Genomic DNA, 15,996 nt, shown 5'->3' with positions numbered 1-15,996 from the left:
CCCTGACAATGCTGGGCACACCCTGTCTTGCAGGCCAGCTATTGTGTCTGGGTCCTTGCCAGGCTTCAGGCTCTCTGGATCTCCAGCGGCGGTCCAGATCAGGAGTGGATTCAGAGCTGGGTCTCTGGCCCTGAGTTCAGCTTCACCAGAAGCGGCACAGAGGGGAGGGAGGCTGGGCTCTGCCCTCAGGGCGGCCACGCTTGGCCTCAGGGATCTCAGCACCACCAGGGCTGGGCTGTGAGCTGTGCTGGGGTGCAGGCCAGCAGGCAGCGGGGGAGCCAGGGAAGAGGGGCCGGTAGGGGGCACGTGGTCAGGGAGGCGTCTGCTGGAGACAGCAGGGTCGGGAAGCTGAGAGGGGGTGACAGGCAAGAAAATGCTGGGCGCCTGGAGGGCCCGTGGTTGTGAGCTGGGCCCGGAGTATTCCCTGTGCGTCTGCCCCAGGGAGGCCACTCAGGTCCCACCGCACACGTCATCAGGCCCACAGAGACCCAGGGCCCAGGCTGGCTGAGCATGCCCACTGGGGCTGCCACCTCAACAGGAAAGAAAGCCCAGCCTGGGGTGGGGGATGGCGAGGCGGCGGCGGGGCTCTGCTTGTCCTTTTATAGACGTGTGTGCACAGAGAGACACGCACACTGACAAGCATCCAGGCACACAGACTCACAAACACACACGCAGATATACATACATGTACACTTACTTGGACATGGAAAAACCAGACACAAGCAAACACAGGCACAGAGAGACACACACAACTCACAGACACACATGTACAGACATGACTGAGCGTGCCACAGACACACACACACACACACACACACAGAGCACACCAGGCAGACTCATCCAGGCAGGTCCAGGCTTACACAGACACATGCCTCCAACACACAAAGACACTCAGAGTCAGTCACGGAGCTACACAGCCCAGGGGCACAGCCGTAGCCCTAGACAGACAGGGGCCAGGAGCACACAGCTGGATGTGCGTGAACATGCGCAGAGCCTCTCACGAGGTCATGGGCAGACTCACCGCCCACAGACCCATACATGCCCTCCTCTGGATCTCGGGCCAGCTGCCTGGTGACAGGGTGTTGGCACCTGCCATGCACCCTGTGCCAGCAATGACCTCATTGGGATCACGAGGGTGGCCTGCCCTTGGGGCCTAGGAGGTGCTCTAGTGGGGCCTATAGTCTGGGGTCTGGGCCTCTCTGGGCTGCACATGAGCCCGGATCCCACTGTGGAGCCTTTCCGAGGCCTGTCTGCAGCCTGCTCCTGCCTCCCTGCCCTGGCGGGGGGTTGGGGCATAGGCAGCAGGCCGGTCCGGCCACCCCTCTACCCAGGCCGCAGTCTCAGGGCCCTGGGAGACAAGGGGCCGTCCCTCCTTGCGAGCTGGGAGAGGCAGAGGCCATCCTTGATGCTATACACACACTCACTGCCTCTACAGGAGGCAGACAGCCTGGGCGGCAGGGCCCAGGAGGAGGGGCCCAGGACGGGGTGCATAACTGCCAGCCTCAGTGAGATGGGGGCACTGGGGAGCCAGGAAGAAAGGTGCTCCCCGCTCCTGAGCCAGGCTGCTATGTAACCATAAGCTCGGCCTCGGGGGAGGTGACCTCTGGGAGGGAGGCCCAGAGCTGCTCGGGCTCCCCACTGCTCCGGCCCTCCCCCTCCCTCACAGGGAGCCTTGAACGCCATAGCCACTCCCCACCTGCCACGGGCAGTCGGCCTCGGGCGCCTCCCAACTTCCAGCCTCTCTGCTTCTCCCAATCCTGCCCACCCTTCTGAGTCTGGCTCAGGCTGCAACTTCTGAAGGAAGCCATCTACTTCCTTCCGTTCTCACCCCAGGGCTGCTGAGCCAAATGCGGGGCGCACAGGACTGGGGAGTGAAGACCAGAGGGTGCTGCCATTTGATCTGATGGCCCTGCAGCTGGGCAGCCTCGACCTGAGGGTGGATCTGGGCTCACGGTGTGAGGGAGGGGGGCTCCTTGCCAGTGGGGGCCTCACCTGTTGTTTCATTCTCCAGCTGGGCCTCCTCCAGGCACTGGTTGTGCTGTACCTCGATCATCTGCATAAAGTCACACTCCTCCTGCTGCAGCCCGACTTCCCAGCCGCCCTGGGAACAGAGACAGGGATGGGGAGCCGTCACCCTCACCCACAGCCTGCGTGTCGTCCACGGACTCCAGGAGCACGGCGCCAAGCAAGGCCCCGTCACCGGACGGATCCAAGTTCCAGACTACACCCCAATCCCAACCCCAGGCTGAATTCGACCTTAAACTGAAGCCTGACCCTGACCTAGATCTGACCCCAAACTCTTGTCCATTGTCCCCAAAGCGGGGTCTGCCTTGAGGGCCCTGTCATGGCTTCCTGGTGGCCCTAGCAGTACCATGGCTGTAACAACACTGTCTCTTTGTGGGTGGTACGGTTATGGACAGAGGTTAGAGGGCCTCTCCTTAGAGCCCAGGGCTGGCCCACTGGACTTTCCAGTTTGGGTTGGGAGCCCTCAGTCCCTGCTTCAGTCTCCATGGATGAGTGGGGCCCAGCAGGTGCCACCTCGTCATGAGGTGGACCCTGGCTTCCTGTTCTTGGAGCCAGGCCTGGGAGGAATCCAGGAGTCTGGCTGCATCTTCCAGCCTCTGTCCCCACTCTAGGAGCCTGTGCTCAGTCCCCCTGGGTCACCAGGCTGGGAAGGGAATTCTGGGCCTCCTTGGCCAGACCCCACCCCCACCCCCACCCCCGCCTCCTTAGCTTCTGAATAATTCAAGCTCTATCAGATCTAATGAGGGTGAGGGAGGTCTCAGGAAGTACAAGAGGCCCCTTTAGGATGGCTGGAGGTAGGGAAAAGGGATGGGAAAGCCCAAGCTTCTCCCCTCCCCTCCCCTGTGCCCCGGCCAGGGATTAGGGGTGAGATCTGACCTGTGTGCCAGGGAGACATTGGCATTGGGTCTGACATGTGAGTAGGGGTGATAGCTGCCCAGGAACAGCCAGAAAAAACAGGTCTTGGGAGCCACTGGGTGGGGAAGGTGGGTAAAGGCCTCCGTGAAGGAACCACTGGGCTGGTGGCAGCTTCTGCCTGTCTCTTTGGCTTTAGGGAAGTGGCTGCCACCTTACATCAGCTTCCTCATCTCTGCCCAGGGAGAAGAATGTCACAGTCCCAACAGGGCTGTGGGCAGAGGCCAGCAAGATTGCTCCAGAATCAGAGTTTATCAGCATCTCTTCCACTTGTCCCCCCTCACCCTGGGACATGGTCTTCGACTCCCTGGACCTCAGTTTCCTGGTAGGCCAAATGGGCCTCAACCACCTCCCTTGCTCACCCAAAGGCTTCTTGCGGTAGGGCTGTGGGGACAGCATAGGTATGGTGGGGTTCCCTTTATTTCCTTCTTTTAAGGGGGTCCCTGTCTGGCATTGTTCTAAACAAGTCAATCCCATTGTAAGCATGTGACCCCAAAGAGGGACCACACTCTTAAATCTCATATCTTTTCTTTTAAACAGTTATATGAACAAGTGTATCCTGCTCCATAATAGATCTGTGTTACCTTCCATATGCCAAGTTTTAAATGACTTTCCAGCTAGTATCTTTACCCTAATTGGCTGGTAGAGTTAATGGTCCAAGATGGAACCCACGTTCGCTGTGTGGCTTCCAGGCTCGTGGCACACGGGCGAGTGAGGTCTGGGTGCTGGGGTCACATGCTTCCCCTCCTGCCCAAAAGGGACGGAAATACTCATGGTGCTTTGTCTTAAGGGATCTGTGTCTGGCTCATCCTGCTGGGGCATGGGAAGAGGGGTGGCCAGAGGGATCCCAGAGGTGGCCTCTGGAAGAGGAACCCAGGGATTGGCCACCCCAGTTTGTGTCCCACCATTGGTCTCTCTTGCTTGCTTGGAGCACGTTTCTCCCCAAGGTAACTTCCCAGCTTGTTGTCCTCCAGCAACAGGGTTTGTTCTACCTTCTGGTTCTTCCCTAGCCTTGCCTGCTTCTCCTGCCCATTTTCAGCTGCCATCACCCCACAACATGAAAGCAGAATGGGTAGTAGTAGACATCTGTGTTGCTGCCTTCTACCATCCTTTACCTTCCTCGGACACCATGTCCTCATCTCTACCTGGGAAAACATGTCCTTCCCCACTCTTAGTCCATGGGGTTCTGATGAACCCTCTTCCAGGGGATCAATATATGACCAGACTTAAGCCAGTCAAAGTGTTCCTGGCCATAGTCCCTGGCACATGGCCTAATTCAGGCTCCTCAGAGCCAGGAAGCTCATTCCTGGGACCTTGGATTAAGCAATTAGGCAAGTGGATTTGTTCTTTCCCACTGGACTGGAAACCTCAAAGGACGCAGGGGCTAGAACTACTGCCACCACCTTGTTGCCAAGTATAACACAATGATGAAGCCACACAGCTAAAGGAAGGATAAAGAGGTAGAGAAAAACTGGATCCTCTTGACATTGTCTGAGCCCCTGAACGCAGCCATGCCTGAAATCAGCCCTGCTTCCAGGAACATGACTCAATAACTTTCTGTATGGCTTAAGCCAGTTGAGTTTTCTGTCCTTGTAACCAAGAGTCCAGACTTGTGCTCTGAAGACAGGACAATGGACGCCCTCATTTGCTGAGCCCTCTTAAGCCTGGGCTATGGCCATGCTGTTTGCCGGGACACATTTATTTTCCAGTCACTGAGGGCATCATAGGGCTCCTGGTGGCTTCTGCCTGCTACTTTCTGAGGGTGAAGGGGTGTGGGGTCAACTTCTCTAGGCAACTCTGCTCCCCCAGCAGCAGAGCCACAGTGTCTCTCCTGAGAGGCAGTGTGTAGAGGAAGGGCAGGAGCCCTTGGGATAACCTGGGAGCCTGGGGGTATCTCTGAATAAAGTGAGGGTGGTCTAGGGCACAGGTCCCCAACCCCTGGGCCGCAGGGTTAAGAACCGGGCCACACAGCAGGAGGTGAGAGACGGGCAAGCGAGTGAAGCTTCATCTGCCGGTCCCCGTTGCTCACATTACCGCCTAAACCATCCCCCCCCATCACTCGCATTACTGCCTGAATCATGTCCCCCCCTCCACCTCACCCTGTCTATGAAAAAATTGTCTTCCACGAAACCGGTCCCCAGTGCCAAAAATGTTGGGGACCACTGGTCTAGAGGATGAGTTCTGCTTTCACCACAATTGGGTGCTGGGCCCCATCTGGAGAAGGGTAAAGGAAATAGAGACCCAAAAGGGAGCTGGAGGTCACTCAGCAATGCACATTTCCAGAGGGAGCTAAGTCTCTGGCCACTGGTCTGGACTGCATCAATCCCACTCCATGGCCTTGTCTTGGGCCATCTGGTCAACCACTGCCCTTTGGAGGCCAGGGCCAGGACAGCTCTCTCTAGCCCTTATCACTGAGGAATTCAAGCAGACTATGGACTTCCTCTTCTACATACTTCCCTATTCTAAACATCCTCATTATCCCTCTGGACTCCAGACACACAAAATTAGAAAATTCCCAGCCAGATGTAGCCAAGTCTAATGGTCCCAGGGGAGGGTTCCAGGGGAGGATACAGCTGGTGTGTGGGGTTCACAGAGAATAGGCAGTAGTGGTGGGCCTTTGAGGTTGTGTAAGAGTTTGACAATTAGAGGTAGAGTAAGAACATTCCAGAAAGTAGGAGCAGTGTGTGCAGAAGCGTGGAGGCATGAAAATGCCTAACACATTCAAGGTTGCAAGAAGCCCAATGTGGCTGCAGCAAGGGGCGCTGGAGGCATCAGGAGACAAGTTGGGAGACGTAGGCAGGGGCCAGGCCTCATCAGTTCTGCCTGGACTAGCGTAGTAGCTTTCAGCCCCACCACCTGCAACCTGAGGGATCTTTGTAAAATGTGTATCCCCAGCCTCGTTCTCCTGCATCAAATCTCTGATGGTCCTAGGAGTCAAAGCCCAGACATCAAAACTGGCATTCAAGACCCTTGCTAATCCCACCACTGTCTAGGTCTCCCAACTTGTCTCCTGCCACCTCATGTGGAGAGGAGGAAGCAGGCCTCAAAGTCAGTCTCACCTTGCAGGTGGTTTAAGATGAGAGTTTCAGGCCAGACTGGACCCCCAACACCTTCTCTGTGACAGCAGTTCCTGAGCCCAAATGAAGGGACCAGGCAAGAGTGCAGAAGTCCATAGCATCCCTTCAATCCTGATCCTGTGTCTCCTGCCATTTTGCTGGCTGGATGTGGGAGGTGACTGACTGGGGGTTTGTAGGAGAGTCCTGAGTATCTGGCTGGGGCCGTGGATTAGCCAAGTCTTGTTAATTCCACCTGCTCAGTAGTCCCCTTCCTTTCTATTCCCACTGTGAGGGGCTTGGGAGAGGCCCTGCTTCCTCTTCCTGACGTGGGGCTCCCTGAGATATAGGGCAAAGGCTGAGGTTCTGGGGGAAAGGGTGAAGATGCTGAGAGTTGTAGCTGTTAGATGCTAGGGGCTCAGAGAGACAGGGTGAGGCCAGTTCAGGTGCTGTGGGCCATACCCAACCCCCTCAAGGGAAGCTTGAGACCACGGCTACCGGTCTTGAATCAGAACCTCCAGCTTCATCCCAGGGCCAGAGAACTACGGCTGGAGAAGCCACGGGAGACAGAAGCAGGGCGGTGGGTGCGCATGAGTCCCTCTGAGAAGCAGCTAGTCTGTGAGAGGGGTCTAAAATGCAGCAGGCTGGAATAGGTGAGATAAGAGAAAGAACTTCCTGCCTGCAAATTACCAAGCAGTGTGGGCCACCATAGATGATTTGTGCTTCTGAGGTTTGTCAAAGGAGGGCTCTTTTTTTTTTTTCCTGCTAGGGATGGTTGGAGCAAGCTGGGGAATGGGGAGTAGAGAGCGGGGGCTCGGGAGGGTCACATTTACCATTCTCCCATTACCATCTCATATCCCATGATTTATTTAAGCTCCTCCCTGCCCCCCACTGAAATAAGGGGGCAACAAAGAGTCATGAGGGGAAACTGAGGACCCAGAGAGAAAGCAGTGTGATCAAAGGCACATAGGACTGCAACCCAGCTTCGCCCGCTGCCCCCTTCATTTTGGCTTTTGTGTTTGAATTGGTAAGGAGATGGAGATCTTGTAGCCGAGGAGGAGGTGAAAGGGAGAGGAGAGAAGGAGTAAGAGGAGAAAAGAATGGGGGCAGGCATAGGAAGGTAAGGTAAATCATGGGATCCAGCAGTCACAGAAAAGAGGAGGAACATGCTCCTGGCTTTGCAGAGGGCACTAAAAGAAGTTGAAATTATCATCTTAGTGGGAAGAGACACAAGGGAGTCTGTTGGGCTGATGGAAATGTATAATAGCTTGATCTGGGTGGTGGTTACATAGGTGCACACGTGCGAGACAATTCCCTGAGCCTGCAAATTCAGATTTGTACATTTCACTAATGAAAAACTGCCTCTAAAGTCCCAGGGCGGTATGTGACATGCCATAACCGCTTTGGAAGAAGTAGCTCCTCTTATAAGACGGCAGAGCCTAGTTAACGGCAGAGCCTAGTTAAGTCCACAAGTTCTGGAATCATACTGTCTGCCACTTCCGGGCTGGGCGACCTTGGGCAAGTCACCTCACCTCATCTGTAAAATGAGGACAATGGCGGCACCACCTACATCCAGGGTTGTGTTGGGTCACATGTAAGGGACACGAGGGGACTGCCAAGGGTTAGCAGTTGTTGCCAAAGCCCCAGCCCAGCCCAGCCCCTCATGCCCGGCTGCCTTGCTGTCTATGCCCAGACCCAGCCTAGCGCCAGCCTGAATGCCCTGCGGAACCCCAGGCAGTCTGAATGTCCTGCCCACTAACAAGTGGCAGCAGTGCCCTCCAGAGGAAAGGTCTCAAGCCTGGTTTTCCGCTACCCCCTACTGCAGTCTGATTTCTCTCCCCCTCCCTGTATTTTCACATCCTTTTGCCAATCGTCCAAAGCCTCCTGTCTCTGCAAGTCCTGGGGAAGGCTGAGCTCTTGGGGGGATAGGAGGGTGGAGTGAGAATGGGTATTGGTGGATGGGGGGGGGGGTAAGAAAAAGAGGGAGACATAGGGCTGGGATGCAGGCTTGGGTTTGGGGCAAGAAAGAACTTTCCTCAGCTTAGGGTGGTACCAGGGCAAGGGCTCTCATTATTAGGAGAATGCAAGCAAAGGCATTTAGCCTGGCATTAAGCCTGGTCCCTCAAGAGGCCCTTCTTGCAAGGTTTACTGAGGGGCATGAAGCCTTACAGGCTTTCTTTGCAGAGGATCACCACGAGGATGGCCAGCAAAGCCGGGGCGGCATGGACTCAGGTTTAAATCCTCTGTCCTTTGAAAGTCATCCTGGGCACCACTGGGGAAAGAACACTCAGTTTCAAACACGGTGTCTGTGGGTGATGTTGATGTCGGGTCACCCGCAGAGAGCAGGGCAGTGACACAGGGAGCCATGACTCCTCGATATGTCGGCTGGTGACCTCTTCTCCTCTGATGACCCCCTGGGCAGGAAGAACTCGTTTTTAAGATGGTGGGAGGCACTTCCTGGGAGATATGGACCTTCACATCATGAACCACATGAGAGGAGGTGCATATAAGATTGGGTCCTGTCCAGTGAAGCCCAGCTTCCTGCCCACCCACCCTGCTCCAGGCCCCCTGCTCATCCCCTCACCCACCTGCCAGCTCGCTGTACAGTCCCATCATGGCACAGGCAGGAAAGGTCCTTGTAGTAGGTACAACCCTCCCACCCTGATAATATCACCACTCATCTTGTGATGCTGGATTAAATGCTGCTGGGGGATACCTGAATATTGACTATTAAGGAATCCCTGTTCATTTTGTTAGGTGTGATAATGGTATCATAGTTACATAGGAAAATACCCTTTGATTTTAGAGATGCATCTTAAAATAATTTGTTCTATGATGTCTATAGTGTATTTTAAAATGCTTCAGCCAAAAAAAGCAAATGATGCAAATATTAATGGTCAAAGGTTAATAATTTTCAAATCTAGAAATTGGGAGTGGACAAACACTGGAAATTCCTATACTGCCATTTTGCTGACATCACTCCAAGAAATGGGTATTTCCATGTTCATTATGCTATTCACTGCACTTAAAAAAAAATATGTTTGAAAATGTTCACAATAACAGTTAAAAAAAAACCCCATAATGTGATGGAAAGATTAAATTGTATTTCTTTTTCTTCTGAAATACATCTAAGGTATGTGGGAGAGTTTGTGTGTATTGTACATTTTCCTGAGTGCAATGAGAACAGCTTTGTGTTGGGAAAGTCAGAGAGGGGAGGGCGGAGTCTGGGAGGATGAGAAGGAGGAGCAGGGAGAAAGGGACGGGGCTCTGTCCAGTCCCCTGGCCCCATTCCTGCATCCACGGCCAGGGGTGTCACAGTGAAGGGCCCCTGCGAGTGGCAGGCTCCACCCAGGCTGGGTTGCCATGAGGCCGCCCGCGTGCAGGGAGGCCCATCATCCGTTGCCTGCCTGGGCCTGGAGCCTCACCCCCCAAATTGTCTGGCCGCCCATGAGGAAGAACTACTCCCTGTCCCCAGTACTCCCGCCTGCCCTGGAAGCCCGTGGGCAAGGGGGGCAAGAGAGGGCTGAAGAAGGGTCCCTAGGGCTCCCGAGCTGGGGATCAAGAGGAAAGAAAGACCTGTCACATAGTTAACACAGCACTTTCACCTCCTTCAAGTCTCACTGAAGTCCTGACTGGACGGCCAAGCCCATTTCACAGTCAGTCGTGATGCTGGGGGTGGGTGGGTGGGTGGGAAGACTCTGCCCCAGCCAGGGTAGAGCTGGCCTCTCTTCCCATTTCTCCTGAATCTTGGGCCAAGGGTTCTCACCCTCCCTTTTGTGATGGGTTAACAGAGGCCCTTCCACAGAAAGGAAACATGCTCTCCAGGTCAACTGGTCATTGCCATGGAGGGGGAGGACCCAGCTCAGGCTCCTTATCATGGAAGCTCTAGAAACATCAGGAAAGATGGAGACTCAGGGGAGCATGGGAGGGTGGAAACCTCCGAAGGGAGCTTGCTCTTCCAGTGCAGTCACTGGGGAGCCCTAGGCAGGCCTAACTGACGTTGTCCCTTGACTTAAGGAGGAGACCTGACCCCTCTGTAGCAGTGTTTCCTAAAGCCCACAGGGTGGCTTGCTGGGGGCCAGGAGGGCTGGGTAGCCATGGACAGCTTCTGGAGCAGCTGGAAGCAGAGGGCTGGGGCAGCATGCCTATGGCAAGGTGAAGCCTTCAGGAGCAGATGGCCAGCAACCCGCTTCAGAGAAGAGTCAGAGGAACCAAGCGTCCCCCAAGCCCAGGGCCATCCCAGTCTCTGGGGGGAGCTGAGGGCTTCCTCCTCCTTCTGGGGTCAGGCTCATTGGTCCTGCCAACAGAGGCTATTTTATGGTCTCAGGTGGAAGGTTGGACCATTTGGCTGAACTCTTCAGGGACTGCCCTTCCTCCTCCAGGGAGCCTTCCCTGACTGCTCCTCTCAGCGACCCTTGCCCCATTTCTGGGCAGCTGCACCCCATACCCACCTGGGCTGGTTCTCCTGGGTCACTGGCTCTGCTCTCCCCTACCAACTGGAGGATCTTCCCAGGGCAGGGCTTGGGTCTGTTCCTTCTCTATGACACCTCCCGTCCCTGCCCTGGGCTGGGCACTGGCCTGAGCAGTTCTGCTACCAGTGAGGAGCCCCTGTGCCTGCTGTCCAGGGGGTGGGGGTAGTGGAAGGCCTGGAGGGTGGTCTTGGGGCAGACTTCCTCTTCTGAGACACTAGAGGTTTTCTTTCCTTTTTTTGCTTCCCTGTTCAGAGATTTCCTCTTCACAGACTGAGGTCAGGGCTCCATAAACAGGAGTGATAAGGCCTTGAGCTTTCAAACTGAACTTTGCAGCTACGATTTTATGACTCTGGTAACGTACACCACCCCCCCCTCTCCCACCCCCCCCGCCCCCACCAAGTCTGGCTGGAGCAGGATTGCCTGGTGTCCATTCCTTATGGGAGCAAGTGCTGGCTGGTGGGGAGGAGGGAGAAATAGAGAGGGAAATGGGGGCCCCTCATTCCAGCCTGCCCTCATCCACTCCTGGGTGAGTCCCTTCTCCCTCTGTGGGCCCAGCCCTGCACTGGGCTGTAGGGGACATGGGAGGGTGAGAGACCTTAGCCCTTGATCCCATGGGATGGTCAAAAGAGCCCAGGCTGGGAGGTGAGTAGGGTTGAAGGGTGGGGTCAGAGGGGGAAGGGCTGAGTGGGCTGGAGCAATCAGGGAAGGCTGTCTGGAGGAGCAGCTCAAGTTGGGAACTAACCAAACAAAATGTGGAAAGACAGGGGAGGGTAGGCATGGGAAGAGCCAGGCTTTGGACTCTCTCAGGAGGTGGGGGGGGCAGATGTTGCACGAGAAGGGGCCCCACTGAAACCACTCTGCCCCTAGGCTGAGAAGCCTCCAGGGATGGGAGAATGGGGTGCCAGTGGCGGTCTCAAGATCCCTGGCTCATCCAGGGAGAATCTGAGTGGTTGGAGCCCAAGGGTGGGAGAGCCTGAGGGTTGCTGGTGAGGCCTGGAGGCTTTGTGACACTGAGAGGCTGTAAGTGGTGCCAGAGCTATGGCCTCAGGGCCAGAACTTGGTGGGGCTTTGAGTGCTCAGGAGGTGGGTCTCACCACAGTGGGAGGAGAGGAATTATGCCAATTGTTTTAAGGTCTGCTCCCAGGACAAGCAATGAGCACCCCATCCCAGAGTGTGCAAGACATTAGCTAGATGGAAGAGAGATTCCTGCCCTGGTGGAGGTGATGGTAAGGGAGGTAATCATGGGATAGAAGAAACTAGATGACCAATAGACTCCATCCACCCACCAGCCAACCTGGAGCTAGTGCCAGACCTGGAACCCACAGGTTTTAGGCCCTGCCCAAGCAGCAACTGCAGATTCCTCAAGTCCTGAGGTAAGGGTAGAAAGAAATCAACCTCAGTCCAGGTCTGATGGGTGGGGAACAGGTGTGGCTCTGTTATCTTTGGGCCTCACTTTGCCCATCTGTAAAATGGGCTTGGGTAGTCTTCAGGTCTTCCCTGATCTTACAGAGAGATGACCCATGCATCTCCTGCCTCAACCAGAATCTGCCCTGCAGCCCAGGTGAGCCACACCCCCAGGCACACACATGGGCACACCCACATATAGGGCACGAGGGCACACATGCACCAGGGGCACACACACACCCATATGGAGATGAAGCAGAAGTGGGAGGAAGAGGGTGGCCACTGCTTGTTGGTTGTTTGCTCCCTAGTCAGCTTTCCCCATGCACATGTCTGGCTCTCCCTGATAAACACCACCCCAAATCCTTACTGCCCACCACCTTCCACCTTGAGCTCCATACCTTTCAGCTCTGCTCAGTGCGAGGGCACAGAAGGGTCTGCCTGCCAGCCACCTGATCCCAAAAGCCCCTTCCCAGGTCCCGGGGTCCTCGGTGCTTGGTCTGCTGCTGAATGTCACTCCTACAAGTAGCTTAACGCCCCACAGACACCTCCGGTCGGGCACAGCACACAACGACGACCCTCACAGCCTGCTTCCAACCTCCTGTCTAGCAGACCTTCCATTTCAGTGGACCACAATCCCCGACCCTGCATCCACTGACCTCCCCGACCCTGCATCCACTGACCTCCCCAACCCACAGGTACTACACGGAAGGCAAGTTTGGAGTCTGCTCTTTCCCGCCTCCCCTCCACCGGTGTCCCAGATCCCGGCGCCGAGCGGGCTCCAAACAGCGCGGGAAGGGACTAGGCTCGACGGAGACCCCACCCAGCCCTCGGGTCTAGATCCGGTCTGAGGCGCAAGGGAGGCGAGACACGGTGCTCCGCGCCCCTTATCCCCTCCACACAGACTTGAGCACACGGCTGGGCTCCCGTCACCCTCGCTCCACCCCCAGCTGCCGGGACTCTGGGCGGCCCGGCGGACACTCACCGCTGGGCCGAGGGCGCAGGCTAGGGCGCCGACCAACACGCAGAGCCAGCGGGCGGACGGAGGGCTAGGCGGGCGCATGGTCCGCCCCGAGTCCGCGGCGGGCGGCCCGGCGCCGGTAAAGGGCGGGCGGACGGGCGGCGCACCGCGCAGCGGACGGCGGGGAGACTGACAGAGTGGCGCTGCCGCGGTGCCCCTGCGCTAAGAGGCTCCGCTCGGGGCGGGGGAGGGCCCCGGGGGCTCGTCTGACGGGCGGCGGGTGCAGCCAATGGCTCGGCAGAGGCGGGGCGGCCGCGCAGGTGTGGGGCGGGGCTGGGGTGTGGGGCGGGGCTGGGGGGTGTGGGGCGGGGCTGGGGGAAGCCCCGGCGAGCGGGGTGTCCCAGCGCTCCCTCCGCCAGTCCCACAAGTCAGTCCTCAGACGCGAGGTGTGGGCAGGCCTTTGTCCCTTCGGACCGCATCCCCGGGAGACCCCAACCCGTCCCATTCGTCCCTGCTTGGCTCACGACTTTTCCAAGCGCCAGGCTACGATCTCCCACTCCCACACGCCCCCTTAGCCCCACCCCAGGGCGCTCTGCGCGTCCAACTTCCAAGCCACCTCCTCTAGGAGGTCTCCCCGCCAGCCTCGCCATTTTCCACTTCTGCGCCTCGGAGGGCTGGTGCAGGCGGGCCGGATTAGGAGACAGCACAAATCACTTCTGATCCTCTAGGCTGAGGGCGCCACCTGCCTAGGGTCCTGGGCTGCAAATGCCCCAGATAGGTGAGGCTCACTGTTTGATCCATTTTCAGTCGCCCCAACTCATCCCTCGCGCCGGAGAGGCCAGGCGAGGGGAAGCTAGGGCGCGAATGAGTCCCGACTCTGGGTTCCTTGGTGCCTCTCCTGAGCCCTGGCGACCCGGCAGGGCGCGCTCGGCACCGGCTGGGCTCCCGGACCATTCACGACCAGGCGGGGGCGGGGCGTCGTGCTTCAGGAAGGCTGGCGAGTCCGCTCCCTCGCGCGTCTGGGCCGGGGCACCTCCGGAAGGAGGCAGAACCGAAGCTCCAGCGCCCCCACGCGGGGAGGGAAGGTCTGTTGCCCGCGCGCGGGCCCGGACTGCGCGCCTCCGACCTAAAACAACCAGAGCCCTCCTCCTCCAGCCTTCCCTATTTTACGTACTGGGAAACTGAGATACAGAGAAAGGCCCGGAGCCGGCCTCTGATGCCTCACTTCCAAGGTTCGGCGGGTGACATGGGGCCAGCCCTCCTCCACCGTGAGTCCTCAGAGCTCGGTTTATTCTTCCTTAGAATAAGGGGCAGGTTCACTGGCTCCGCGCCCTGGAAGGGCGCCTTCTTGTGGACCAAATGCCGGTGGCTGCCTTGCCCTCTTTCCGAGGGTTCGAGACGGTGCAGTCGAGGCTGGAGGTGGCGGTGGTGGCAGTGGGGTAGGGTGGCTGATGGGTGGCTGTGATAGGGGGATGAGGGCAGGCGATGTTCAGTGGAGAGGCGGAGAGGGCTGCGCGTCCCTGGGCGCCTGCGGAAGGTGCGGCTGCTTGAAGGAAGTCTTACTCCAGGCGCTGGCTGATCAGCAAGTGCGTCAGAGTTCCCTGCGGGCGCACCCTGCTTTCCCTCCCTACAGCGCGGGGTACTCGGGCCGCTGACCTTCTAAGGGTAGGATGGAGTTATGGAGAGACAAGGGAAAGCCAGGAAGGGATGAGCGCCCAGCCCCTCCTCGATTTCGGCTTATTTGGGGTGCTAGCATTTGCTTTCTATTCTCCCTCCCTCCTTCCCTCCCTCGCACAATCATTAAGAGTTTGCTGTGTGCCAGGCTCTGCGCTTTGCACTGGGGCACTGAGATAGATAAGACAGTGGCACCTGTTGCCTGAGGAGGACTTGGGGAGCTATTGTACTCCCTCCAGATTTCTACCTCCTTCCAGATATAATCAGTAAGCCTGGACATAAGCCCTTCCCCAGACAGGAGAACTGTGGAGATGCCCTTGCCCTGGCCATTCTGGGGTTTGAACTCACTTTCTCAGGGGAGGAAGTGTTTGAAGAATCACCAGCCATCTCCTCATCCATTCTCACTTCTGGAGGCCAGGTTAGGCTCAGGAGTCAGAGGTCCTTGCCTCCCCCTGCGACCTTGCCAGTACTCCCTCTCAGGCCTCAGTGCTCTAGCAGGGCAGTGGAATTTTGTCCTCATTCTGGAGAGTCACCTCTGCTTGGCACAGTGACCCAGGAATCCTAGATATGAATGGCAAATCCATGAGCTTTGGATCTCATAAACCTTTGCCCACTCTACACACACACACACACACACACACACACACCACACACACACAGACACACACCCCATCTGATCAGCTGCAGAATGCTGATGAAATCCCACCATTAAAGCATGTCCTTTGGCCTGTTAAAGTTCTGCTCTCTCTGAGGACAGGTATCTTGGTTACTTGAGAGTGCATTTGAGGGAGGTGAGGATTGGGGAATAGGAGAGAGTCAAACCCCACTTTGCCACGTGACCCTTGGCCAGGCCCAGAAGGGGGCAGATGGAGGAGGGGTGGGAATCTTAAGGCTCTCAGCTGGGGGTGCCTGCCTCTCCCCTTGTTCTGGAGGGTGTCCACGCCACACCCCCTCCTTAGCTCGAGGACTACATGTGGGCAGGCTGGAAGCAGCGAGAGTGACTGGCAGGGCCCCTGGATGCCCTTGCAGTCCTCAGGCTCCCAGGAAGGAAGCAGGTGACTGAGGAATAATAGTTTCCATGCAGATTCTTTGCAATGAAAATGACTTCTTTGTTCTTTCAGAATTGTTCTCCTGGGAGACCCACCCTTCCTTACTTATCAAAAGTCACAAAACAACTTCAGAAGTGAAAGAAGCAGGAAAAAGAACATAACAAAAACAAACCAATACCTGAACAATTCAACCAAGAGTATGTTTGACCTTGTTTTTTCTTTTTTTTTTTTTGACCTTGTTTTGACGAATTGTTCCTGCCTGTCCAGTTCTATGTCCTGAGGCATTGTGGGGATCACCCGGGGGCCTACTCCTGGGGAGTCCTTGTGATCTGATGAGAAAACCATCCTTTCACCTGTTTGATGATCTGGGAAAGCTTCTGGGCTGGGAGTGGGATATCGGAAACAGGAGGTGTGTGTGTGTGTTAGGGGGGCACAGAGACAGACTATTT

General features: G+C 56.7%; 1 protein-coding gene across 1 annotated transcript in view; it reads right to left on the bottom strand.

The window, feature by feature from the left end:
• Positions 1-13,029, bottom strand: part of VIPR1 (vasoactive intestinal peptide receptor 1) — a 29,494-nt gene extending 16,465 nt beyond the window's left edge. The window contains exons 1-2 of the mRNA XM_057555758.1: positions 12,849-13,029; positions 1,953-2,101 (exon numbers count right to left, since the gene is read on the bottom strand). Coding sequence (XP_057411741.1) covers positions 1,953-2,101; positions 12,849-12,926 — 227 coding nt within the window. The 5' untranslated portion in view covers positions 12,927-13,029. The remainder of the gene's footprint in view (positions 1-1,952; positions 2,102-12,848) is intronic.
• Between the last annotated feature and the right edge of the window lie 2,967 nt (positions 13,030-15,996).

The sequence above is a fragment of the Balaenoptera acutorostrata genome, chromosome 10 (genome assembly GCF_949987535.1).
Source record: "Balaenoptera acutorostrata chromosome 10, mBalAcu1.1, whole genome shotgun sequence".
Classification (NCBI taxonomy): domain Eukaryota; kingdom Metazoa; phylum Chordata; class Mammalia; order Artiodactyla; family Balaenopteridae; genus Balaenoptera; species Balaenoptera acutorostrata.
The sequence above is the reverse complement of the archived record's forward strand: the minus strand, read 5'-3'. Positions and strand labels throughout refer to the sequence as shown.